We start from the raw sequence: 25,039 nt of genomic DNA on the forward strand, positions 1-25,039 counted from the left end.
GTCACAATCTCCCCTTCCGCTCCTCAGCTATGGTATTGAATAATGGACAGAAAAGAATAATAATAATTTCATCCCATCAGATATTTGGATGAAATATGGTAATAATTAAGATATAAATTATTGAGTTTTGTCAAAAACATGTTTTGTGAGGAGTTACCTTTGACCACCAAATTATAATCAGTTCATCCTTGAATCCAACTGAATGTCAGTGACACATTTTTTTTTTTAAATTCCCTCGAGGGATTCTTTAGATATCACATTTACAAGAATGGGACAGACGTAAGGTCAAAGTGACTGTAACCTCTGACCATTCAAATGTAATCATTTATTTGTTGAGCCCAATTAAGTGAATGTTTGTGTCAAATTTGAAGATATTCTCTGAAGGCCTTCCCCAGATATGGTCCTCACAACCATGCGTTGATGTTAGGGGGCAGTGACCATGATCTTTAACTCCCAAAATCTAATCAGTTCACCTTTGTTATCAAGTGAATATTTTTGCCGAGTTTAAAGACATTCCCTCAAGACATTCTTAAACAATATTATTGGGTAACAACGCGACAGACGGGTGGATCAACATACCTCTAAACACAGCAGGCTGAAACATCCGGCTGGAACTACAGTGGGTCTGGTTATGGTGCTTACCCGTGTTGATGGACAATGTATACTTTGGCAAACATACTGCCTGATTCGATCGATCGGAGGACAGAGACTGAATTTCTTTTTTTAAAAGTCTGCAATCAGACAAATTCTGAATCTGTTCTGCTTTTCATACGTGGTAGTAAACAGCACTGTGGAAACATTTCAGGCACTTTAGATTTTTCGATTCTTGGTTGTTGGACAAGAAGTGATCAAAAGGTGTTGTTAAACTTATCTCTAGACATTTTGGTAAAACTCAGATCCATAGCAGTTTATCCAAAACATGTACAGGATTATCAACAACCCGAGAGACATGTGCAGTGACTGCTACAAGCTGATGCATCTGGAATGGGTTTTAGATCGGCTGCGTGTAAATCAAACTGAGACAAGTTTCACGTTCTTCCAAAAACCATGAGAACTTTGAACAAACGCGCAGTTTGTCTTGTGATGAATTCGACTTTTAACGTGCATCTGTGGTGTTTGTTTGTAGCTGCCATAAATTGACGTTTCACAGGAAAATGAAGCATTTTAAATCAAACTGAAAAAAGCTCTGCATCACCAGGGAGGTGTCCTAAAGAACTATAAGAAGGCTGCAACAGATGGTGAGGCCCCCCACGCAGGCCTGATCTCTGCATCATGGAGTCAGTCTAGATGACATGAAGTGACAGAAAGAGCGGTTGCCAGTTCTCCAAGATGCTGAACAGCCTGCCTTCCTGTATGAAAGTGTGCCAAGGAGAAGTTCTGCTGTCTGAAAGGCAAAAAGTGCTCACAGTCAACACTGATCGGATTTGGGATGTTTCTCTTTGCCGCTTTTTGAATGAAGTTTACTGATAAACTAAAACCAATTTATAACCTTACTTTCCTCACAGTACTCCACAGAAAAGATCTTGGAGTCTTTCCTGTTTTGTCAATCCAAGCAGACACATTCAGGCTTATCTTTGAAAACGCAGCATTTACACAAGCTGTTGGAAAAAAAAAAACATCAACACCACTTTATATGTGTAATGTGCAAAAACACTTGACATGGAGTTTGAATGTGTGTGTAAGTACTGTGGGTGAGAGATGAACAGCTCCCTGTGAAGAAACACACTCTGCAACGATTAAGAAAGGAGACCGAATCCAGCAGTTGCAGCTCTCATGTTTTACAAGTGACAGTACAGATAAACCAAGCACACACAAGGAATAAAATACAGAAAGTTCAAAGTCAGTAATCAATTACATAAACATCCTACACGTCACTGTGCTCTAATCAAACAAAGAATGATCTTTTAAAATTTATCTTACTGTGCCTAATTTCAATAGGATGTGTTCAAAATATATTACTTTACTTGTAGTGACTGAAACAGACCCTCATTTGTTGCATACAAGGGCAACAGCCCCAACAACGTATTGATGCAGTTACTGAAAAGAGATCATTAGATTCCTTAGTGCAACACAAACCGTCAGAGTGTTGACAAAAAAAATGATCAACAGTTTCTCCTAACAACAGCAGGAGTTCAGTACAAAAGCTTACAACATATGGAAAGTTACATTTAGAGAAGAACTACAGGCAGGAGTCAGAAAGAAGTACAGCAATCAGTCTGGAAACTGCATTTTGTCTGTGTTATTTGGAACCATTTGTCAGAACAACATTAAGCCTGAAGCTCCTCAGTGGTACGGTCAATTTAACAGTAAAAAAAACAAAAAACAAAGAGAAGTTGCACACTCAAACTTTGCCTTTGACAAGAACAAAAACCCAACACTGGTTTTCAAAATATTCACCGGACCAACTAATGTAGATAAAAGTACATGTGAACCGTATATAAATAAAGTTGCTGCACGTCACCTTTTCCAAAAGACAGTTGAAACAAGGACGACTGTTAGTGTTACGAAGCAGACTGTGAGGTCATGACCCACAGCTGCAGGAGTAAACCTGTAGAGCCTGCCCCTTCAGGAACAAGACACTGTAAAGCTTCATACAGGGCTCAAAAGGACACTTTCAAAATAAACATCTGCTTACACATTTGAAGTGCAGGGCAGTACAGAAACTGTAGTGTAGTGTAGACTGTAGTGTGATTTTCCTTCTTGCGTACATTGTGAAACTGAAATATCCATAAGGTTCTGGTGAGGTGCCGTGAGGTGAGGTGAGGTGGGGTGGGGGGGGGGGGTTCCACAGAAGAAGACTTTAGAAATTAAGGAGAGTCTTCTAGTCCTGATATCAGCTTTTTCTTCAACTAAAGGAAAATAGTTTCAACTTATTTTGAACTTCGGGCTGCAAGTGATCATTTTAAAACTGAAGTAACAGACGTGGAGTAGCATGAAGGAAGAGCAGGACGCTACCAGACTCCTCCTCTGTGCCTTTGCTCCCATCTAAATCTTTGCTTCTGGATGTTTCTTATGGCAACACTTGCTTTTATTGGATGTGGATACAAATTAAATCTTTTGTCCAATTCCTTGGCTGGAGACCAGCATTTCTTACAGCACAATTTCACCACGAGGAGGCTCCCTGGAGGGAGACATCATGGAGGACAAGGTGCTAACATGCTGATGCACTGCAGGCCTGCTGCTCTGAACTACACGTTCAGCTCTGGTTTGTACATGGCGTCAAAACATTTAGTGTATTGACACGCAGTGTTTTCAAGGCTCAAAGAGATAAACCAAGTGTTGATCACTACCTGAAGTTAAACACCAGTGTTGGGATTTAAAGGGGGAATTTATGACAGTTGCGTTCCTTTTTTTTTTTTCCATTCCTGCAGGTTAACATGAGAGACCATTGGGGGGTATTAAGCATTTCTCTGTGGGTACATGGCTATGCTTGAGGACCCTCAATGATACTTGTTAGGGCCCAGGGGCACCACCTTCCTCCATGGTGGCCGGTGGGTTGGGATCCTTGTGGAAAGGAGTCTCCTTGTAAATGAACCAGCAGTTACCTGCCCACAGGATCAAGTTCAAAAAGCCAAAAATCTAGAGAGACAGGAAAAGAGAACAGATGTTTACTGCGTGCTCCGGAAGCTCATCCTGGTCAGTTTTTGTTGATCGGGTGGTGCTCATTTTGAACAGGTCATTTCTGAGGGCAGTTTGTGCAGGAGTTGCCTTTCACTGAATTACATTCCTTTAAATGAAGCCATACACTAAAATCATATTGTCCCCCATATTGTAATATTAACAGAAACAAACACACACAAAATTGTTTTTTGTCCTTTATGAAGTTTCTTAAATGTCACAAATTATTGACAATATATATATATTCTTTTTTTTAAATCCATCAAGATTTTTTTATATATAGCCTGATATAGTTCACGTTATTCTGTTTTATCTTGTACTCGGTCAACTTCCTCACAGAAAGATCAATTTTTATGCTCCAGCTCTGCTTTAAATGATCTGATCCATGAATGGCATACAAACTGATTGCTCCTCATCAGATACATTTTCATCTGCAGCGCTGTTGCCATCACAACCCTCCAGTATCTATGAAGCTGCTGCTCTGGAGTAAACCTGACAGGCTGCATCATCATTCTATTTATTCACCGTAACAGTGAAGCAACACCTCCATCCAGAGGTCAAACTGGGAAACACAAAATTACCCATCATCACTTGCATCAGGGAGCCCAACATTTATATGAAAGAAGAGAGATTGAATTAGACAATCGTGTAAAACTATGAAACACTCTGGAGCGCTTTGCAGTAAACACTGAAATCTGAATATTGGAGACATCGAAATGAGGTTTAAAAAGAAGTTAGATGTGCAGCGCTACACTTACACAACTATCAATAAATGTCGGAAATGAAAACTCAAAACAATTACTGCATTTACATGTTAATTTAAAGTGCATCCCAAAAATGGAAAATTAAAACTGGTACAAATTGCAAAATTCAATTAACTCACAATTTATTTTACGTGGTTAACATTGCCGCAACAAATAGTGAGACACACCCAGTACTTTTCAATTTTAGGAAGATCACAGTTATAAACTTCGTACAAATAGCCTTTTGCAACAGATTAGCATCTCCTGCCAACCTCAGGACCTCTCCTTTTTCTATTTTTAACACAGATGACTAAATACACCACTGGAGTGTGGCTGATAATAGATTAGTACAGGTAGTGCCATCTGAGTCGCAGCGACACAGTCAGCTGGTTTGAGTCAAGCTGAGATGGGCCGGTTCACACTGCTTCAACTTGTTCAACATGTTTGCAACTGATCAGTGTAATCTAGAAACCCAAGTTGTCCTGCAAAGTGCAAGAATGCATTTCCTGTTTTTGTGCACCAGCGGCAAACTCCTGATGACTCCGCGTCTCTCCTAAATCCCGAGCAGATAGAACGATTTTTATAAGGCTATAAAAGTTGATAAAATAAAATTCCTCAAAAATGTCCACAATGAGAATTTTGTGTTTTTACAGAAGAAGTTCATCAAGTTTGAGGCAGCTGCTGTCATTCAACCCGACTTACCACAGAGGCGTTGAGGCGGCCCATGGAAGGAAACTCTCCTGGATGACAGATATCTTTGCACGACTCCACCAGGTGATTGGGGTTCGTCGCCCATTTGACGTCAGTCAGGCCTTTTCCCCAGGCGGAGGAGGACACAAGCCACAGGAAGGCAAAAGCACCAGTCACCACCAGGTCCTGACAGGAGAGAACAGCAAACATTGTTTGACGCACATCAGTATCGCATCAATACTCAGAAACCTTTTAGTTCATGTTACACGTAAAAATGATCTGCTAAATAAAATGAGCTGATGTCATTCATAGAATGATTTTAAAATGACGACGATTTTTACTTCCAATACACCGTCAGGGAGGACTCGTCAAAACGGTGCCTGATCCTCAAGTACTTAATCCTCTTCACTGCTAGTTAAACAAAGCATCTCAATGTAAAAGGTCTAAGTGGTAGAAAAATTGAATTTTAACAAAACATGCAGTTTCCGACCATTTAAATGAAGACAAACAAAGATAATTAAAAAAAAGATTATGACCTTTAAGTGCACATGGTGGGAAGGCGATATAACAATCGAGGCAGTTGCCTGTTTTCCTAAACCTGGACCCGTTTTACACTAAATTAGATGAGGAGACTTATTGCAACTGAAGTGGGAACAAACAATACCGCTAAAACTGAATGAGGCAGGCCGTCGGCCGTCTCAAATGTGTGCTGCTGGCTGCTAGTGTGTAAAGAATTAGTGGCTATAAACAAAGCTCACTGCTGGCCGGACGATGTGCACTCACTATGACGGGAGCACGGCTGGTCTGACGGTAGACGTTCTGGTAGCCCAGGTAGAGGATCAGCGTGGCGGTGCAATAAAGGAACCCGAACACGCCGACAGACACGAAGAACTCCGCAGACGAGGAGAAGTTGCCCTGCAGGAAGGCGTCAGTTGAACTGCCGTTACATATCGGGATCTTGTAGCGGTATGTTGACAACCTGGAGGGGGGTTGGAGAGGTAGAGGGCACCTTCGTCAGAGGCTCTGATGGCTCTTGTGTTTGTACTGTGTGATTTCCAGAGAAAACATGTCCTCACCTGGGTTACTCTTCTATCCAAGGAACGCAAGAGGAGAGAATTTGAAAGGATTAAGATGTTAGAAAGACTGCGTGCAACCGTTAAACAGAGCTGATTGGAGGGCAGATTATTCATGAAGGCATTTGATAGGAAGTGGGATTTTACATTTAAAAATCCAGTCTTTTTTTTTTTTTTTTTTTTTTTATGTTTAGGGGCTCCATGGAGATTTTTTTAAACTCCATCCTCATCCACGATGCACACGTACAGAAGGACGCACATGTGCACGCAGGTGACAGGCAACGCATTGCTACTAATGGTATGGCACTATTCCAATTATCAGCTGGTGGTAACTTGCTAGGAAATACTCTGAAGCACCAGTAAAGGACAGAAAGAAGAAGAGTTATGAAAAGACATTTTTAAACCCCTTTGATCAGATTAGTGCTCGAAACAAGTGGAGAAAAAAAAAAAAAGAAGAAAGCGTGCTTAGATGAACAAAAATAGACGCAAAACCCTAAAAATGTAAATATCACTATAGCCTAATCTCAAAGTGTCCAAATTACAAACATAACTAATGATCAAAGAGAAGGGCACAAAGGCAGTAAGACACACTTGTTCTGCTTCCTCGACCTTGTTTCTGCTCAGCTCTCTGATGCTTGCAGCTCTTGTTTGCTCCATTCCTACCAACCAAGTCAGCCAACTACTGATAAATTTAATGTTGGCACTATTTATTCTACTGCCGAGCAGTGTGAGCGCCATTGACTGTCTTTATTGACTTTTAGTAGGATTTTATGGTAGTGATATAATGATGCTATCATGTTATTGGTTCACACAGCAGTGTTCTCCGAATGTATTACTCCATTAAAAAGGTATAACAAACAAGTAAGGAATTAGATTTTGTCTAAAGTCAATGGTTTTGCTTACATTTTTCACACCATGTCATATTGCAATTTAAAGATATTCTCATTGTGATATTGATATAAATCATACGGTCAAGCCCCATTTTTATATTGGATTGAAATGTAGAGGAGTATGGGAACATTTAAAACAGCACAATCAAGCTGGTATTTTGTGGCTCAGAGGTCTTCTGACAGCATTATGAGTCAGCAAGTGTTGCGCTCAGACTTGTTGAGATACAAAATAAGCTCTTCAATAGCATACAGCAACAGGAGATCAACTAGATGTTTAACCTGTTGAAGTCAAGTGACCTAACACTTTTTAATCACCACATGATGGCAGTAATCTACATTTGGATTGTTTGCCAACTGAAAAAGGGAGGAAGATCTGCAGCTCTTTGTCTTTTATTGGGTGTAGCAGTAATTGGCAGGACATAACAGCAAAGACTAGGTTGTACCTGAACGGGTAGCCAAACGTCACATTCTGCGTGTCCTCGGTTGCTGGGCATTTGGCTGTAAAGTGGGTTGTCCCAGAGTAACCTCCTGTGGTGGCGAAGGCAAAGATGGTGAAGACCTGTTGAGGGACAGAAATATAAAACAGTCGGGAGTTTGTTGGACTGACAGGCGTTTCGAGCTACCTTGATTTTTGTTTTAGAGGGGGGAAAAAAAAAATAAAAAAAAAAAAACTTTATTGAAGCAAAGCTGCAACATTGCCTTTGAGGATCAGAGGGAAACTTCTACATTTAAGACAATATAAAATTGAAACCATGATGCTTTCCCTTACCATAAAAAACAGATCTGATTTTCTGACCCTCTGAACTAACTTCCCCACAGTTACTATCGCACTGTTGCCTGCAGTTGTCACATCCTTCTTCCACATAGGAAACTCCCTCCCTCTCAGAGCAGAAAGCAAACATGGCAAACCCTTTAAAACATGAAGCTGACAAACTGAACCAGTCAAGCTCTTAAACAAGTCATCCTTTTACAGTTTACAGGCAAATGTCAAATCCTGCAACTTAAATACAGCAGAGAGTAAAACATTTGTTTCTAGTGGACTAATGTGTGCTCTCAGGTAGGACTAGACTTATCCATACTGGGCTGATGGCAGATGTTTTGTCAACATCTGATTTGATGGTCATGATATTACTTGATTGCATTTTTACTGACAAATTAATATTGTAATCGCACAAAGTTTTCTATACTGAAAAGATCAAAACCAACAAATAAAGTATCCTAAAAACAAATGTTGTATGTGCATCTTATTCTGATGCGTCTTAACTGTTTGTGAAAATAATTAAAAATATCAGCGATTTACACCGTGCACTGACTAACATGTGCAATACTATACAAATACAGTACTGTACTTGTTGCACACTCCTTGGCAGATATTTTTTTGCTTTATACTCAAAACCTGGAAAAGAAAACACATGCTATATCACCACGTTACAATATCCCAAATCTAGGACCTTCCCTCATAAAAATAATTAAAAAAGCATAAATATTAAATTCAAACAAACTTTTAAAACAGCGCTGATAAGACAATAGAAGACTTGAACAAAACTACTGTATATTTATTGTGAATGGGTGATTTATTGTGTTTTTTCATAACGCAAAAGAATGACTGTCAGCAACAAATTTTTTTCAAGAGAAAAAAAAAAAGCTGATATCTTCAATTATGCTTACAGAGAGCCACCAGCAGGAAAAGTGGAGAGCAGAGAGGCAGCCAGACCATTTCCTCCGACCTGTAACATGAACTGACAGTGCAGACAACTGGGATGCCAGTCAGAGGTTAAAAGACAGCCAGTCAGTGCTCCTCTCAGGCACATTTCTCAGGTGGAGTTCAGCAGCAATGCCGAAAAAGATGTGAACAGCCTGTCTTCATGTGCAACACTGACAGACCCAATAACGCTGAGGTCGGGCCGAAATGTTGTTGCAGACCTGGACTGGACTCAAACCTAAACCAAACAGGCAGGGTTCAGCTTGTGCCAAAAAATCTCAGGCCCACCGGGCACCATGCGAGTGTGCAATCCATGTTGTGTGAAAAGAGATGGCAAACGGCTCGGCTCTCATATAAACCTCAGAAAGACCTTGTAAAAGGTGTTTTGTCAGTAAATCAGGCACAATGCTGTGGAGAGCCTGGCTGCTGCTGTTTCATCCTATTTTTAAGGGAAACGCATTACATGCAAAAATAGAGAGACAACAGGGAACAGAGCAGAGATGGATTTCATACCACAGCGCTCTGTCAAATAGCAAACAACCGCACACGCTGTAGACATACATGGAACCAGTATTTGGAAAGCAGGAAGGAAAATGTGTTTCATTCAGGCTCAATGTGAGCCTTATATCTGAAGTTTTTCAATATTATTGTGGTGCTTATATCAAGTATCAAATATTATTCATGTTCATACAGTATGTAGGCTTAAACTGCTTATAAGATGTGTTTAAAATGCCCCCTCAGACTGTCATAACAGTGAGCACAGTAAAGCCTGTGTTTTTTTCATTATTCACAAATGGCTCTTAATTTAAGATATGCAGTGAGTTTATTAAGTATTCAGAACCCTTCAGCTTTTGTACATTTGATTGTGTTGCAGAGCAAATATCACATGGATGAAACTCGATCTACACTGATTAGACCCTAGAAAAAAAGTGAGAACATATTTTATGAAATGGTAAAAGAGTGGGGTGTCCCGGCGGTGCAGAGTTTACCACGGTTCCCTCACAGTAAGAGCTGGGATGAGCTCCGGGATGATGGTGCATATTTGATCAAAATCAAAGTATCTTGGAACATTTTGACCAGTCAAAAGCACTGGAGAAAGATGTCGCCTTGTTTTGGGTATGTAATCCTTTAATTTGACTAAAAGTCTTTTAACTGACTTAAATGATATTTTAATTTCTTCTTAATATCTTATTTTTAATGTATTTCCATGTCTCTCTAAAGCACTTTAAATTGTGTCAGCATTGTGCTATGGAAATAAACTTTCCTTGGCGTATATGAATAAGCACTAAAGTAGCCTGAAGTACACTGTGTGACCACTGACCACTGACCTCCCACCGCCCCCCCCCTCCGGGTACATCCTTCCTCCAATGAAAAGCTTCTCATTAAGGCACGTGATTCTTGCTTCCGTGTTTTCTCTCGAGAATTGTGTCCTTTGTTCACTTACGCCCACTCTACTGAGGGACATTCCCAAATCATCGGGATCCTTTTCAGCTATAGAACACTTGTATACAGTGGGCCAAAACACGGGCCCAAGCAACGAGGTTACCAGCCTGCAGTGGTGGGGTAAAGACAGCGAGATAAACAGCACAAGCACATACGGAGAACAGGGGCGCAGTATTTAGGAAGCATCAGGCCCACTGAGGAGTTTCGAGAATGGGTTTCATCTTTCAGGTATCTCTGGATCTCCACGACATTTCTCAGCTTTCATCTCAGCCCTGTTTGACCCACCCAGGCCGATCTGACAGCACCCCAAATAAACCCCTCAGACAGGGGAAGGGTTCCCACAGCCCGACACATTCCTCTCTACCGTTCCCGGTCAGGGAGTGGCAGGACAGATAGAAGGCAGCAGCAAGTCACAAGCGTTTAATAACGACCTACGATAAATTTGTTTACAGCACATCGAGTACATGGATGGCAAAATTCACACGATCAGACCCAGCAGGTCACGACTGGCTCTTTGACACCGTGTTACTGGCTAATGTCCGTGTTTACACACTCCCCTGACATTGAGGAACATTTTTCATTATAAACATCATCTGAGAGCATGTAGAAAAGTGAGGTGGGCTGTCTCTCCCAGCACTAAAGAAACGAGAGCCTCACCTCTATTTCAGCCTTGGCACACTAACAACAAACTGAACATGCCACAGTTAAAATCCTCTGGGATGCAGCTGTGAATCCGATTTCAAAACTCAAACATAGAAACATGAGAGCAAAGATCTTCGAAGAAAAAAACTACAACAACAACAACAAGACTTCCAACCAGACAAACACACTTCCACATGGAGCGGGAGACCTTTTCACTCACAAGATTCTGACAAACAATTGTTAGTAAATAGCAAAAACCAAATAAAATGCACTGCACAAAACATTGATGGTAAATCTGGGACCTGCTGCCCACACTACGTACAACAGACACAGCATTTGTGACCTCATTATAATTTTTTCAGATGCACGTTTTTAGTGTCGGCATGAAGGAGCCAGATTTAAATCTCAAATCTGTTCATTTTAGACAGAATCGTACTTCGGCCAAGTTCTTGTACGACAGTTTGTCTTAGATGGCATTTAACTTCTGAATAGCTGGCGTCTTTTGCTGAATTAAAAAGAGATCTGTACAAAAACACGTGTTGCTCAAAGAAAAAAGGATTATTTTGGCATAAAAACTTAGAAGGATAAGATATATTCAAAACCGTCCTCAGCCAGGAGTTTCAGGCTTTGTTCAGACCGACATCAACCCTCAGCCGACTACAACATGACTCAAAACATACCTGGCATGTGTCTCTGGCTCCAATGTATGCAAACTTGTGTCTGTCTGATTGTTCTTTGATAATTGAACGAGCTTGACCAGCTGTTCACCAATATGGTGGTTTGGATCTTTAACCGGAAAATGGTGGGAAAATATCCGTTTGTCTGAACAAACTGGCCGAAAGCAACTCGTACGTCAGGTAGCGACAGGATGACCTTGACATCATCTATTACATGCATGTGTGCAGCGTACTTATACCAGTGCATCCCGATGATTTTAGTATTAATTCATATTAACAGAAAGCAATAGAGTCGGATTACTTTCTGAGTGCACTGCAGATACAGAAATGCTCAACCTGAGGCTTCAGTCAGTGCATGGGTTTATACTTGCAGCACAACTTCTTTAATAAACAGAGGTTACTGTTTATTCAAAGCAACTGTTTAAAATTCCAACTGATAAAGCAGCACAGGAGTTCATGAACTGATTCCCACAGCTGCAGCTTTCAAATGTGGTTGTGGTTAGAGCATTGGAAGTTGCGTGCATTGTGCATAGTTGCCATTGAAGTGGTTAAGTTGCGAGAGCATCATTGCTAGGCAACAGCAACATAGATGGTTTCTTAAAGTTGCAGGGGCTAACAGTTCAGCAAGTTAGCAGGCGGGTAACGTAATGCAGGATACGCAAAGTCATAACAGACGGAGAAGATGGAAAACGACGTTGTACGCCTAAAATCACAATATATGAAATTACCAGTCAGTTAAAAATGGACTTCCATATCCTCCACCATATTCAGAAATCATGAATCACACGAACTTTTTTTTGTTAACACTGTAAACACAACGCAATTGAAGGCAGCAAGTAGTAGTTAATGTCATCAATTACGCCTGTGCTTTTCATGTTGACGTCAAAATGTCTCCTTTGGAAAATGTAGACTACCGTCTGTAAACGGAACGACTTCGCAAAAAGAGTCAGACAAGCAAGAAACACGAGTATACACGTACATGATGTATACAAAGGCCCGAGATTAGCTAAACTTACCTGCAAGAGGAAATAAAGGCAAACTTTCTGGTTCAACTCTGGCCTTCTTTACAAGTTACAAAGGGTTTTACTTTACTTTTTCATTTTACCTTCAAATAAAGTGCTTTCAATATGCTGGCTAAATTGTTGCCCGGTGTGCATACTGTAATTGTTGACAGTGGAACAGAATACCAGGTGTTAAAAGTCATTTTCCTGGAGTGAAACAGCCCGCTGCACATTTTAATCAGCAACAGGACATGACAGCTCCACGAGCCCACGCCTTAAATACACACAACACTGCTTGTTGTAAGAGTCAATAAATAGTCTTTTTTTTTTCTTCTTTTTTTTTTTTAGTGTGAAGTCCACTCAGGCAACTCATTATGAGGTCATTGGCATGAACTCGCACCGTAGTGGTATTTAGAGCATGTTCTCCTGAGCAGCACCACATAGGTCCAAAGCTATTTGATTCCCAGCAGCTGGCATTCCTCACAGCAGCCATAGAGCTGCTTCACTTCACAGGGACACCAACTCACATTTCTGCTCTCAGCTCTGCTCACGATGATCTGAAGACACGGTACCCACACCACCACGACCGTGATATCAGGGACTGTGTGTCAGTAGGCAACTCGCAATGTCTGAGAATTTCCAGGTAACCTGTTCAGTGTCCACTCTGATCCACAGCGATCACAATTAAATGTTTATTGTGGAAAAGGTTTTGCAGCAGAAGGTTGACCGTCTCGTTGAGGTTAATATTGTACATGCATTGTAAAATGTGGACTCACCCATTCTAGGACGCGGATGAATCCGAGAGGTTCCTTCAACGGACTCAGATCCAGAGAAAATCCGGACATCGCTTTCTGGTAACGACAAAACAAGGCTGTGTAAAATGACGACTTTTTACGACACATAAGGAGCATTAAAGTCAGCCAGGTGAAAAAAAAAAAAAAAAAAAAACAGAAGGCGTTTTCATTAACCACCAAACAACTACCGTCACCTGTTCGTCACCTTGCAGCTCACTGGCCCTGTCCTCGTTAGTTAAATCAGCCAACCCTCTGCTTAGCAACATGCTAACGCTAACTCGCGTCAACTTGGGAGATCACTCGGCTCATCGGAACCTACCTGAACAGAGTCCATGAGGACGCGGGAGAACTACCAGAGAGCACTTTGTGTTTCTCGCCTGTGGTTTTCAGTCGGCTGGAAAGCGGGCTTCAAAGTTAGTAGTTTTGCACTCGACCGGTGACATGCGGTTGTCAGCGGAGTAAGTTAGTCAGGCGGCTGACGAGGCTGCTGTCAAACTGGGAACAACTGAACTGCAGTCAAATCAAACGAAAGGCCACGGACACTACTTCCGGTTCTGCTTTTCAAAATAATGTGCTTCATCCTTTTCTTCTTCGCTCTTGTATGTGCAACTCTGTGGTCTTGGCAGATGGTGGTGATGGTGTATTGCCGCCCTCCTCAGTCGAGACATTATCATTGCTAAAACTTTATTGATACAAACTCCTACACCCTCCTACTCCAGGAAATACCGCACATTTACTATATAAACTATATATATATATATATATATATATATATAAACATTTTTATATTAAGATCATACAGCATTGACATGTAGTAGCCTAAGTGTTTCCCCTCTCACGAGTTTGTGTGAGGAAAAATGATTTATGAAAACAATATAAACTCACTCCCACACTTCTTTGGCTGTGTTTCTTTTCTTTTTTTTTTTCCCTTATGTCATTTATTAATCTGATCATATTCTTAGTTTTTTTTTTTTCCACTGTTCCTGAACTTGTCCGGAATGCACTCCGAGGATTTCCCCGCTATATCTACCTCGTCCTGCCCACCGGAGGAACCGTTCCCCACCGCCCGCTGTCTGTCTTTGCTGCCGGCACCCACCCTAAGAGAGCGCTGACTCGGTTTCTCTCGCCTGGGTTTCTACCCGGTCACACACGCACACCGAGCTTCCTGTTCACTCTGCCCCTTTAAATCCTCCGTGCCCTCACTCACACACGCCTACAGGGGCGATCACTCAGTGATCAGGGCAGGTGAACTCACCTGCTCCACCTGCCTCCTGGGCCCGGGTTGGAGCTGGGCCCATGGCTGTGTTCCAAATCACGTACTTCCCACAACGCTCACTTATAGTACTCTAAAATTATAATAAAATAGTTAATAGTTATTTTTACTTGAAAATGTGTGTCCTCTGTTTAACGCACACGCGATAAATACGCAGATGGCTTATGTCCAACAGCAGCGCGGTAATACTGAGTGATAAATAAACCCTTTTGCGAGGTGTTCTGCGACAGCTGCAGCTTTATGAAGGTAGATTTGTCATTTTGTAGCATAAAAGACAGCTTTTAGATTAAATTTCTCATACTGCAATCGAAACTCAAGTTTCTTCATACAGATATATCAAGTGAGAATATAATCACATTCTCCCCTACAAATATGTTGGTTTTGGTCACGTCCTTATAAATTTTGCTTATGAAACAAGCCTCTTTATTGTGTCAAAAAGTTTTGAATGTGAATCAGACCTCTTTTGTTGTGAGTCAGAAAGTTTTGCTTTCAACTCGAATCGGACGTAATGGGCAGAATCTATACACTAATGAATGAGACATGAGTTTCTATTCCACTTTAAGTCAGTATATAAGTATATGCATAATGGTGGTGTGTATGTACATTTGTATGTTTGTAGTTGTGTGAGTGGGGGGGGGTTGTCTTTCAGCTGCGAGATGCTGATGAGGACGCCATGATGATAGAAGGGAGGGGGCTTGTACACATGCTATCCTGCTCTCAGTCCCTCAAATGATTTGATTCTTTTTCAAAAAAGACAATAAAATAATTTAGCCTTCAGTTTAATAGTGCTTGCTCTAATCATCTAATCTTTCTGTACATTATTATCCTCCAATTACACATTATGTGCAACATTTTATGAATTACATACCAACACCTCTTCTGAGTTGTTTTGTTACAAATTCTTCAGTGGGTGTCAAGGGGATGAGGTAGGAGTGGGCCAAGTCTTCAGGGGTCGACTTGGAAGTGGGACCTCATGCTATGCATCCCCATGTGGGTCAAAATAAAACAGAACATGTATTTGCCAAAAGCCCATTAAGGTTACTGCTAAAAAATATATATATATATATACATCTGCTATACCTCACTGACAGATTGTGGATAAAGGACAAAAACCAAACTGCCTTTGGCTCGTTCCTTTTTACTACCTGTACAATGCTAGTTACTAATAGTATCTATGCTTAGCTATTTGTACTATGCTTAATGGCAATGCTGTCAGTAAGCCAGCTGCCAGTCAACGACAGCAAAACGTGAGATGGCCAAACTTTGCGCTGTCTTGGCGTGAAACTTACACGTTTTCCTGTAGTAGACAAAAATGAAACCTACTGCATGCTTGGAGCCATGTGACTTACAGGAAAAAAAAGAACAACTTAAAAAATACTGAGTCACATCCTGTATCTGAACCTCATCACCCTGCATTGCAGTCTGTGACTAATGCCATCAATCCACTCCTCCTCCTCCTCCTCCTCCTAATAACATTAAAAAAAATGGCATTTGTACTTGGTGTCACAACCTCTGTTGTAGGACAAAACAACGTTTTGCTGTAGTGGACCGGCGTGTCTGTTTCCCGCTTTGCCTTGATACTGGTTTGTGACACATTCACACAAAAATCTTTGTTTTTTTACTAAGTACCACGATACTGATGTCAGACAGAAGCCATCAATATGTTTACTGTGTGCCTTAAACAGAGGAAAACACGTTCATTTTTGAGTAAAATGAGTAAGCACGTTAGGTGATGCATTCAAATGCTGACCTGTAAGTTTGCGATTTAAGACAACACTACCCTGTTTCTATAGATTGATTAGCCTACTTTATTGATCCACAAACAGAAACTACAGTGTTCCAACAGCCGTTCTTATAAATGACAAAACACACATATCTATATTTAATATGAATCATTTTTGATAAATGACACTACACTGAAAATCAGTTATAGCATATTTTAGGTATATGTATGTATGTATGTATTAAATTGTTGTTGTTTTTTTTTAACCCCAAACTGACATTGGCCAAACTTTTTTTTTTGCAGCTCTGGCTCTCAGGCTGCACACCAATGAAGACGCAACGTGAAAGAAAATCATATTGAACCAACTGAGTTGAGCAGGTCTTTCTGATTGTATCACGACAGAGTAAGTCTGCCTAAAGATGCACTGAAGTTCAAAAATGTTTCAATGTTTCCACCATGTTTTGAAGCACATATCATATAATGTGTATTAATATAAATAAATGTCCTAAATAAATGAGTAAACTGAATGTGCCTGTATTTTAAGAAAGGCTGGAAAACAATGTCTGTGGTTTGAGTTGCACATAATCTTAATTCCAAACACGTTAGTCAACGTGTGGTTTAAATGAATACAAAATATGGGAAAAGCTAGCTCTGGTTGTCATTGCAACATGAAAATACAGCAGTATTCTCATTATTTCTCAGCCCATTCACCAACCAAAACAGACTAAATGTAGACAAACCTTCCTGAAAGAAATCAATGATGAAAACTGGTGAATTATGTTATGGCAATGCTTCATGTCAAAGAACCTGGAGACGTTCCATTTATCCACAGATTTTTATGAAACTTCAGTTCATGGAATTTGCTTTTTATCGAGGACCACAGTAAGAAAAAACACAACACAAAAATGAATCTGCTTTGTACCAGATTTAGCTACAAATTGATCTGAAGTTCCTTGGCAGGTTAAATGAAACAATATAACAGAGCAAAACCTACTATTTAAGTACTAATGTAATAAAACCTGCACTTACATTCTCACCTAAAATGTCTAAAAGTGTCTCCACCAATAACCACAAATTATTTTACTGACCAATCTTATGGGCTTATGGTGGTGGGCTGTAACTTAGTACATTTACTCATACTGTACTCAAGTATAACTTTGAGGTATTTCTACTTTACTTGAGTATTTCCTCTTTATCCAATTTTATACTTCTAGTCCACTTACTCTCTGTGGCAAATATTCTAGGGTACATCTTTTGTCTGACATCTTTTTCTGACGGTTTCTGACTATTTTTTTCTGAAACTGAATGATAAATTCCTGCATGGACTGAGAAAAATCTGCTACTTTTAAACATAAATAAACAAATTTAAATAACTACAGAAGTAAAATGCACATAAAGTAATGTTAATCCACAAACATCATATATCAAAGTAAAACACTGACAGCCAGCATAAAGTACATAGCCTACTTTTACTTTTTGATGGGCTACTTTAAGCACATTTTGTTCATGATAGTTACACATTTTAACTCGAGTAAGAGTGTGAATGCAGGACATTAACTTGTCGCGAAGTATTTTCGCAGTGTAGTACTTGGACGTTGACTTAAGTAAAGGACCCGAATACTTCATATATATTCAAACTACTTGTTTGTATATAATATATATATATATATATACTGTACTGTATATACTGTATATACTGTGCATTTTATATTTTATATTTTTACTGCTATTTTACTGCTATTTCATTGCTTTCTATTGTTCTATTATTATCTTATTGCTTCCTGTATGCTGCTGTAGCGAAAAAAAGTTTCCCCTGGGGGATTAATAAAGTAACTACCTAACCTAACTTCTTCCACCAGTGGTCTTATTCATAAATTCTCAATCATTTCCACGTCTCAGATTGATTTACTGATTGATTTTTCTCCTCCAGCTGATTATATTAGAGAGGTATTCACATTTTATTTATTTATTTATTTTTTTCTAAATGATTGTAGTCTGATTCCAACATCACATGCAGCAATCACCCCCCCCCCCCCCCCCCCCCAAACAGCTGGTGGAGGTGGGTGGAGGAGGGGGTGGGGGGCCCCGAGGACCCACCCTGGTGCCACGGACCATCGGCGGCCGCTGGAGCGCCGCTGCGCTGCGGAGGACGCGTTGCACAGAGCGGAAGATGGCGACTGTGTGGAGGCTGCAGAGGAATCTCCGGAGCTGATACCGGAGAGGTGGAGAGGAAGACGTACACGCCCAGAGCCCTGAAGGAAAAACAACGTCTTTAACAACGGTATTAAATCCACAGAAAAATCCAGAGCGAAAGATTTGACAACATTTCAGGAGGAGGAGGAAGGAGGAGGAAGGAGGAGGGAGGAGGAGGCTAACGTTAGCGAAGATTATCAGTTAGCCTGTTAGCTGGCGTGGTGTAACGATAGATGAAGCTTGGAAGAAGGACGTGTCGGACAGACAGTGAAGAAGTTAGGGTTTGGTTTTTTTTCCCCCCGTATTTTGGCGAGCACATGTATTTTAAAGGAAATCTGCAGCTGTTAACCCTTTCAAGAGTCATTGCTTGTTAGCTACCGTTAGCTTGAATGCTCATGGTAAGTTAGCTAGCGTCAGGATCAAACATTACATTGAGTAACACGTGCCGGTCGATGAGTGAGGGGGGAAATGTGATTTCGTTAAAAATAATAATAATTAAAAAAAAAAAAAAAAAAAGGCCATTCTTTGTTTAACCAAATGAGACATGTCAAAGCTAGATGCGGGTTTCCAAAGATAATTAGCATTAGCAATCGAGTATTTCACGTGTGATGTGATGGTTAATGAAACGAGAGGACCAGCTGATCAGTCTAAAGAAAGAAAAGACGCTGAAAACAATTAATAGAGCAAAAATAAATAAATAACCCTGTCAAGCGCTGAATTGCTTCAAAAATAGTAGATTGATTTACAGCTTTGAGAGAAATTGTGTTTATTTCATTTGTGTTGAAGGATGATTATGTTTCAGTTTCAGGACCAACATGGACAGGATGTACAAAATGAGAGGTTTTTATTACAGTTAAAACATTACATCGTGATCAATGATGGTAAACATGCCCCCCACCCCCACACCCACCCCACCCTGGTCATCCTGAAAAAAAAAAAAAGGTACTTACATCACTAGCATGTCTTCTCATGTCCCAACAGACAATAATGTCCCGTTCCCCTGACAATGAAGATGGATACTTTGTTGCCATGGACACAGAGGACGATGGTGCAGAGCCTGCTGGGATAACGGAGATAGTGGAGTCAAAGATGAGGTCCTGTCGACAAGAGGGGGACATGGACGGAGGTGCCAAAGGAGAGGGGAGAACAATGGTGGAGTTGCCAGAGGAAGTCCTTGAATATATTCTGTCCTTCCTCTCGCCGTACCAGGAGCACAAGACTGCTGCGCTTGTATGTAAGCAGTGGTATCGTCTCATTAAAGGTATGTCACTCATATTTCTGTGGTGTTATGTAAAATTGAATCAGACGGTGGACTGGTTATGAAATATCACAAATTAATGTCTTGTTTAAATGTTCTCTTATGCCTCTTTTGACAAGTAGGAACACTTTTTCTGTGTCCATGTTGCTTACCTGTTTTCTCTCTGAACTAGGTGTTGCCTATCAATGTTACCATGGCTTTTTGAGAGCTGTCCAGGAGGGAAATATCCAGTGGGAGAGTCGCACATACCCATATCCAGGAACCCCTATCACTCAGCGCTTTTCACACAGTCAGTAAATGCCTCTACCATGTTTCACAGTATCACCAGTAAACCCTCTTTTTTTACCCCTAAATTCATGTAATTGTGTGTTGAAGTGAAGGTTGCACTCTATATCCCACAAGTCAAAATTACAGCACTTCAGTTTACGGATCTAAATACCCTAAAAGTTTAGACATCATTAAAGTGTGGACAAGATTGTGAATTCGGTGCGCAGCAGATAAAATGGCTTCTGATCTGTAAAAGATAAGGGATTCATTAAAATAGCAACATCACACACTAAATTTATAATGTGGTCTGATGGACTTCGACAATGCTTAAAATAGATTGTTTCGTGGACAGCACTCATATTCAACCTTCATTTTCTTTTATCACCAGCTCTACATTTTAAACAGAAACGTTCTTTAATCGTTTGTCTTTTGAGCTTTTAGGCGAATTCACAGACTTAAAAAAACATTGTTGTCTTTATATTGCTGTTAAATAAATCACCATTTTAACAGTGAAACGATTTGAATCTAGTTTCAGACAAGCTTAACTGTGTTAAGGTCACCTGATGGAGAATATGAGGGCCATTCAAACACTTCAGAGACTTCTCCTGTCATGCGCCAATGCTGCATACCACCGTGATGTGCTCACAGCGAGGGAGGTTTATTACCTTTGTGAGTAACTATTCCAAGTTGCATTGCTTAATCAAAAACAGCACCTGACTTCAGCACATTTTTATGAGGAGTTGTTTGGTTACCTGCGACTTCGTGCTGTTCCACAAAAATGTTATGTGCAGTTGGTCCATGGTGACATCGCACATGTAACACGTACCACTGCTCACAAAAGATTGTGTAACTCAGGTGCTGATTTTGATCACGCGATGAAACTTGGCACACTTACTCGCAAAACTTGTAGCTTCTCTGTGCTCCATGCACGTCACTGTGCTGCACTCCATTAGCGCGTGACGGGAGCAGTCTCAACCTTTCGATCCGCTCTCGTAGTAAAATGATTAAAGAAACTCCTACTACAACTTAACTGTAAACAACTATGTACATACATGTCTTCCATCCACCATTTTATTGTGAATACTCAGTGTTTGCTGCAGTTTTCTGATAATGTGTGGTTGATTTATCTTTTTTTGGGGGTTGCAGGTGCATGTTATTATGACTCAAATCAGTCCATGTATGTGTTTGGGGGTTGCACTCAGAGTAGCTGCAATGCTGCCTTCAATGATCTATGGAGACTTGACCTCAACAGCAAGGAGTGGATCCGCCCTTTAGCCTCAGGTAAGAACATTACAATCTGTTAAAAACCAACAGGAAGCAGAAATTAGAGACCCTTTTACAACACGTTGCTTGGGTAACAAGGAACTTCACATGGGGCTTATGTAAGGGGAGCTGTGGGAGAGCAAACTACATTTGTGAATACAATAGTCGGATGCTTATTCGCAGCAGCTGAGTACACAGTATTTGAGGATGTGGTAATATAAGAGAGAAGCACCACTGAAAGTAGATTGAAGTGAGATTATTTTACTGGTGCATATTGCATTTTATTGCTGTAAATTTAGGAGCTCATTTTGTTGAATCTGCATGCTGAGGATAAAGAACTTCATACCTGTCACCTCTTCAAAGTCTATTGTTGGAAATTTAGTCTAGAACATTAAAATATTCACGTTTGCATAATTCTTTTAAACATTTTTACCCATTGTATACGAGGTGAATACAAAGAAGTGTTTCCTAGTGTTGTGTGCCATGTCTCCCCTTTCTGTTCAGCAATTTGTACCTAAGGTATTAGCAAGGCGTAAATATAAAATATTTTTGGGTACATATTTAGCTTTGAAGTTTTGTTTTTTTCTAATTTTTTTTCAGGCTCTTATCCATCTCCTAAAGCTGGAGCGACTCTAGTGATGCACAAAGATCTGTTAGTGCTGTTTGGGGGATGGACTCGCCCCAGTCCTTATCCACTGCACCAACCAGAACGTTTTTTTGATGAAATCCACACCTACTCTCCTTCAAAGAACTGGTAAGCTGGATTTCAGAGAGTAGAGATATGACAAATGATGGCCTAGTTACATTCGTATCTTTCTCTCACTTCTTCGTGTTTTTTTTGTTTTAGGTGGAACTGTATAGTAACAACACATGGACCTCCACCGATGGCCGGCCACTCTTCCTCTGTAATTGGAAACACCATGGTAGTGTTTGGGGGATCATTAGGAGCACGTCAAATGTATGAAGATTTTTAATTTTTAATTGATTATATCATTTAAAATGCATACACACAGCGTACATTGAAGCTGAAATCTGTACATTTTTGGGGATTAAAACTACAGCAGCAATGGCGAGCATGTAGTTTGCAACCTCGTTGGTAGACGGTTAAAATGTTACTGATTTCTGAGATGTCAGATGATCAAGTTAATGATTTAGGTGGTATACTGTCATCACCTCAGTACAGCCACAGCCCAGTACAACAGGAAAACAAAGAACATGTGTGACACGTAATAGAAACCCCAACCAAGATGGTGATTTAGCACACCCCACTATAGAAATGGATTTAATGGTATTTGAAGGCAGATAATTACTTGTTTCAGCTTAAAATCTTGAACTTTGTTAATTGGAATGTATCACTGAATTAAAACTTTGGCTGTCACGCTTCATAATGTTGTTGTCCCTCTGATGGTTTGGATCAGGAGTAATGAAGTCTGGGTTCTGGATCTGGAGCAGTGGTCCTGGTCCAAACCACCCATATCTGGCCCGTCACCACACCCGCGAGGAGGCCAGTCACAGGTAAGGAAATGATAATAGCAATAAAATAATCAGTTCTAAAGTTTTTATTTGAAAATTTTCCATGGACTTACAAGAATGTATCACTGAATTGTTGTGCTGGAAACCCACACTAATATTTTGTACATGAAACAAAAGATACACTCAAAATGTTCTGTTTTTAGATCGTGATAGACGATCAGACGTTGCTCATCTTGGGAGGCTGTGGTGGCCCTAATGCAGTAAGTTTATATTTTTGTACTTAATAATGAGAACATCCTGTCTGTAACTTCTTGCCATTCTTGGGTTTTGACTTATCTTCTTGTTTTGTGTATCAAAGCTCCTTAAAGATGCATGGCTTCTCCACATGGATGCACCACCATGGAGGTGGCAGCAGTTGCAGGTGGAAAACGAGGACCACGGAGCCCCAGAGTTGTGGTGCCACCCAGCTTGTAGGGTAAGTGTGCGACTGAGCTGTCACTGCAGTAGTTTCCATTCCGTAAAACCGTCAATCACTAATGTGTCTTCTTCTAAACTTGTTCCTTTACCACAAGGTGGGCCAGTGTGTGGTGGTTTTCTCCCAGGCTCCATCTGGCCGGGCACCGCTCAGTCCAAGTCTTAACTCTCGGCCCTCCCCCATAAGTGCCACACCTGCCCCTCTGGGCCCTGAACCGCCTTCCCTGCGCTCTCAGTCTCCCGTACGGAGCGGGGCCGCTGGTGTTGTTCTGGGAGCTGTTGAAGAGGCTCCTTGTGTGAACGGCCGATGGGGCACTCTGAGACCTCGTCCTTCAGCCAGAGGAAGCGCCAGAGACGGGAGCCCATCGTCATCCCAACAGCAATCTCCTTCACAGGGCCCAGAGAGCCCTCCTCTTCCTCCACTTCCTCCCTTATTAAATGGATCCTCCCCTTCACCTCGGACCAGCCCCTCCCAGGCTGCATCTCCTCCCTCTCGCCCTCACCTTCCCGCCTCCACAGACTATGGCTGGGACTCTCCCCTCTCTGCCGCTCACCATCCCGAGGTTCCCAACACGAACGGCCTGCATACACCTCCCTCAGGCTCCCCGTGCACTCCTCCTGGAGGGGTGTCCCCCGCTGCCTTACGACGAGGGCTGGAGGCAGTGAAAAACAAATCTTCCTCATCTTTACCGTCTTCATCGTCATCGTCTTCCCTTCAGACACAGGGGGCTTCTCCTGGTGGAGGAAACGGCGGAGGAGGAGGAGGAGCGGGTCCTCCAGGAACCCCTCCGTCATCATCCTCCAGCCCGCCACAGGCTGCTGGAGCCGACGGACACGCTATCCCACCTATTGCGCGGCGTCTCGGTCATCACCCGCCACAGAGCCTGAACGTAGGGAAACCTCTGTACCAGTCTCTCAACTGCAAGCCCATGCAGATGTACGTGCTGGATGTGTCCCGGGCCAAATCTGCCGCGGTGGTGTCCTGGAGAGTTTATGGGAATGGGACTCCCGCCGCGGTTACAGGACCACCGGAGACCAGCCTTCACACCGTGGTACAAGGCAGGGGAGAGCTCATCATTTTCGGGGGCCTCATGGACAAAAAACACAACGTGAAGTACTACCCTAAAACCAACGCCTTGTACTTTGTACGCGCTAAAAGGTAATGTAGCTGCGGGCGGGATTGGGAGGACAGATGCTCCACCCTGTGACCAGACAAGGGAACTGACACACAAGGCCTTTTACCTGTAGGAAGGATTATGAGAAAAGAGCATAATCGTTGCTAGATGTTTCACTTCAGAAATTCACTATTCTCCCTTCTGCCTACTGCGAGCATTCAAAGGAAAACACTTTAACTACACTTTGATAAAACTTTTGCTTGAACGAGAATCCTGATTGTAGGTGTGTGAGTGTGTTTGTGACTGCAGTGATTAGAGAGGACCGGATATTTTTTTTTTTGTTCCCCCAAAAGGTGAACAACCAAACGATAACATTTCTGTTTGTCTGTGCCACCTTCCTCTGAACTCTTGAAAAGAGAGAAACTCTAGAAGAGTGGACGCTCTTGACAGAAACAGTTGACGACTACCTTGCTTTTTGTATCACTCTTTAAGCCTGCAATGTTTACATTGAAAATCGTGTGAGTGTGTGTATGTGTGCGTGTTTGTGTGCGCATGGTGGTGGTTAAAAGTTGTTGACTAATGTGTGTCGGGGGCCATGGTGGCTGAGATGTGGCACTGTACTATAAAACATAGTTAAACAATAAAGGCCTCCATGTCTGCTCTGTCACGGTCTTACATTTCTTATGTGTCTGCTGTCTATCAAGCACTGCTGCTTTTGTTGACTAAA

At 41.4% G+C, this 25,039-nt stretch overlaps 2 protein-coding genes across 2 annotated transcripts; one reads left to right on the forward strand and one right to left on the reverse strand.

Annotated features, from left to right (window-relative positions):
- Positions 1-1,762: 1,762 nt before the first annotated feature.
- sypl2a (synaptophysin-like 2a) lies at positions 1,763-14,003 on the reverse strand. Its single transcript, XM_069142407.1, has 6 exons — positions 13,593-14,003; positions 13,256-13,330; positions 7,458-7,573; positions 5,835-6,030; positions 5,064-5,237; positions 1,763-3,579 (listed from the first exon to the last, which is right to left on the reverse strand). Exons 1-6 carry the CDS (start codon positions 13,605-13,607, stop codon positions 3,454-3,456), a joined length of 702 nt encoding a protein of 233 aa, XP_068998508.1. The 5' UTR covers positions 13,608-14,003; the 3' UTR covers positions 1,763-3,453.
- A 4,412-nt stretch (positions 14,004-18,415) lies between these two features.
- On the forward strand, positions 18,416-24,977 carry fbxo42 (F-box protein 42). Its single transcript, XM_069142420.1, has 10 exons — positions 18,416-18,550; positions 19,444-19,723; positions 19,893-20,009; positions 21,134-21,268; positions 21,851-22,004; positions 22,098-22,208; positions 22,669-22,765; positions 22,927-22,983; positions 23,082-23,198; positions 23,296-24,977. The coding sequence occupies exons 2-10, from the start codon at positions 19,450-19,452 to the stop codon at positions 24,358-24,360; spliced, it is 2,127 nt and encodes a 708-aa protein (XP_068998521.1). The 5' UTR covers positions 18,416-18,550; positions 19,444-19,449; the 3' UTR covers positions 24,361-24,977.
- Positions 24,978-25,039: the final 62 nt, after the last annotated feature.

This window comes from Embiotoca jacksoni, unplaced genomic scaffold (assembly GCF_022577435.1).
Source record: "Embiotoca jacksoni isolate LCO1_2020_lvr unplaced genomic scaffold, fEmbJac1.0.p SCAF_1, whole genome shotgun sequence".
Taxonomy (NCBI): domain Eukaryota; kingdom Metazoa; phylum Chordata; class Actinopteri; family Embiotocidae; genus Embiotoca; species Embiotoca jacksoni.

What these genes read in the sequence shown, in the direction of transcription:
- sypl2a (XM_069142407.1), bottom strand. An exon ending in TCATCCGCGTCCTAGAATGG is followed by an intron (nt 7,574 to 13,255) that starts GTGAGTCCACAT and finishes GTCCCTCAACAG; the next exon opens with GTCTTCACCATCTTTGCCTT. An exon ending in GCCGCCTCAACGCCTCTGTG is followed by an intron (nt 3,580 to 5,063) that starts GTAAGTCGGGTT and finishes CTGTCTCTCTAG; the next exon opens with ATTTTTGGCTTTTTGAACTT.
- fbxo42 (XM_069142420.1), top strand. Translation starts at nt 19,450, where the DNA reads ATGTCCCGTTCCCCTGACAATGAAGATGGATACTTTGTTGCCATGGAC. An exon ending in GTGGTATCGTCTCATTAAAG is followed by an intron (nt 19,724 to 19,892) that starts GTATGTCACTCA and finishes TCTCTGAACTAG; the next exon opens with GTGTTGCCTATCAATGTTAC. An exon ending in TCATTAGGAGCACGTCAAAT is followed by an intron (nt 22,209 to 22,668) that starts GTATGAAGATTT and finishes GGTTTGGATCAG; the next exon opens with GAGTAATGAAGTCTGGGTTC.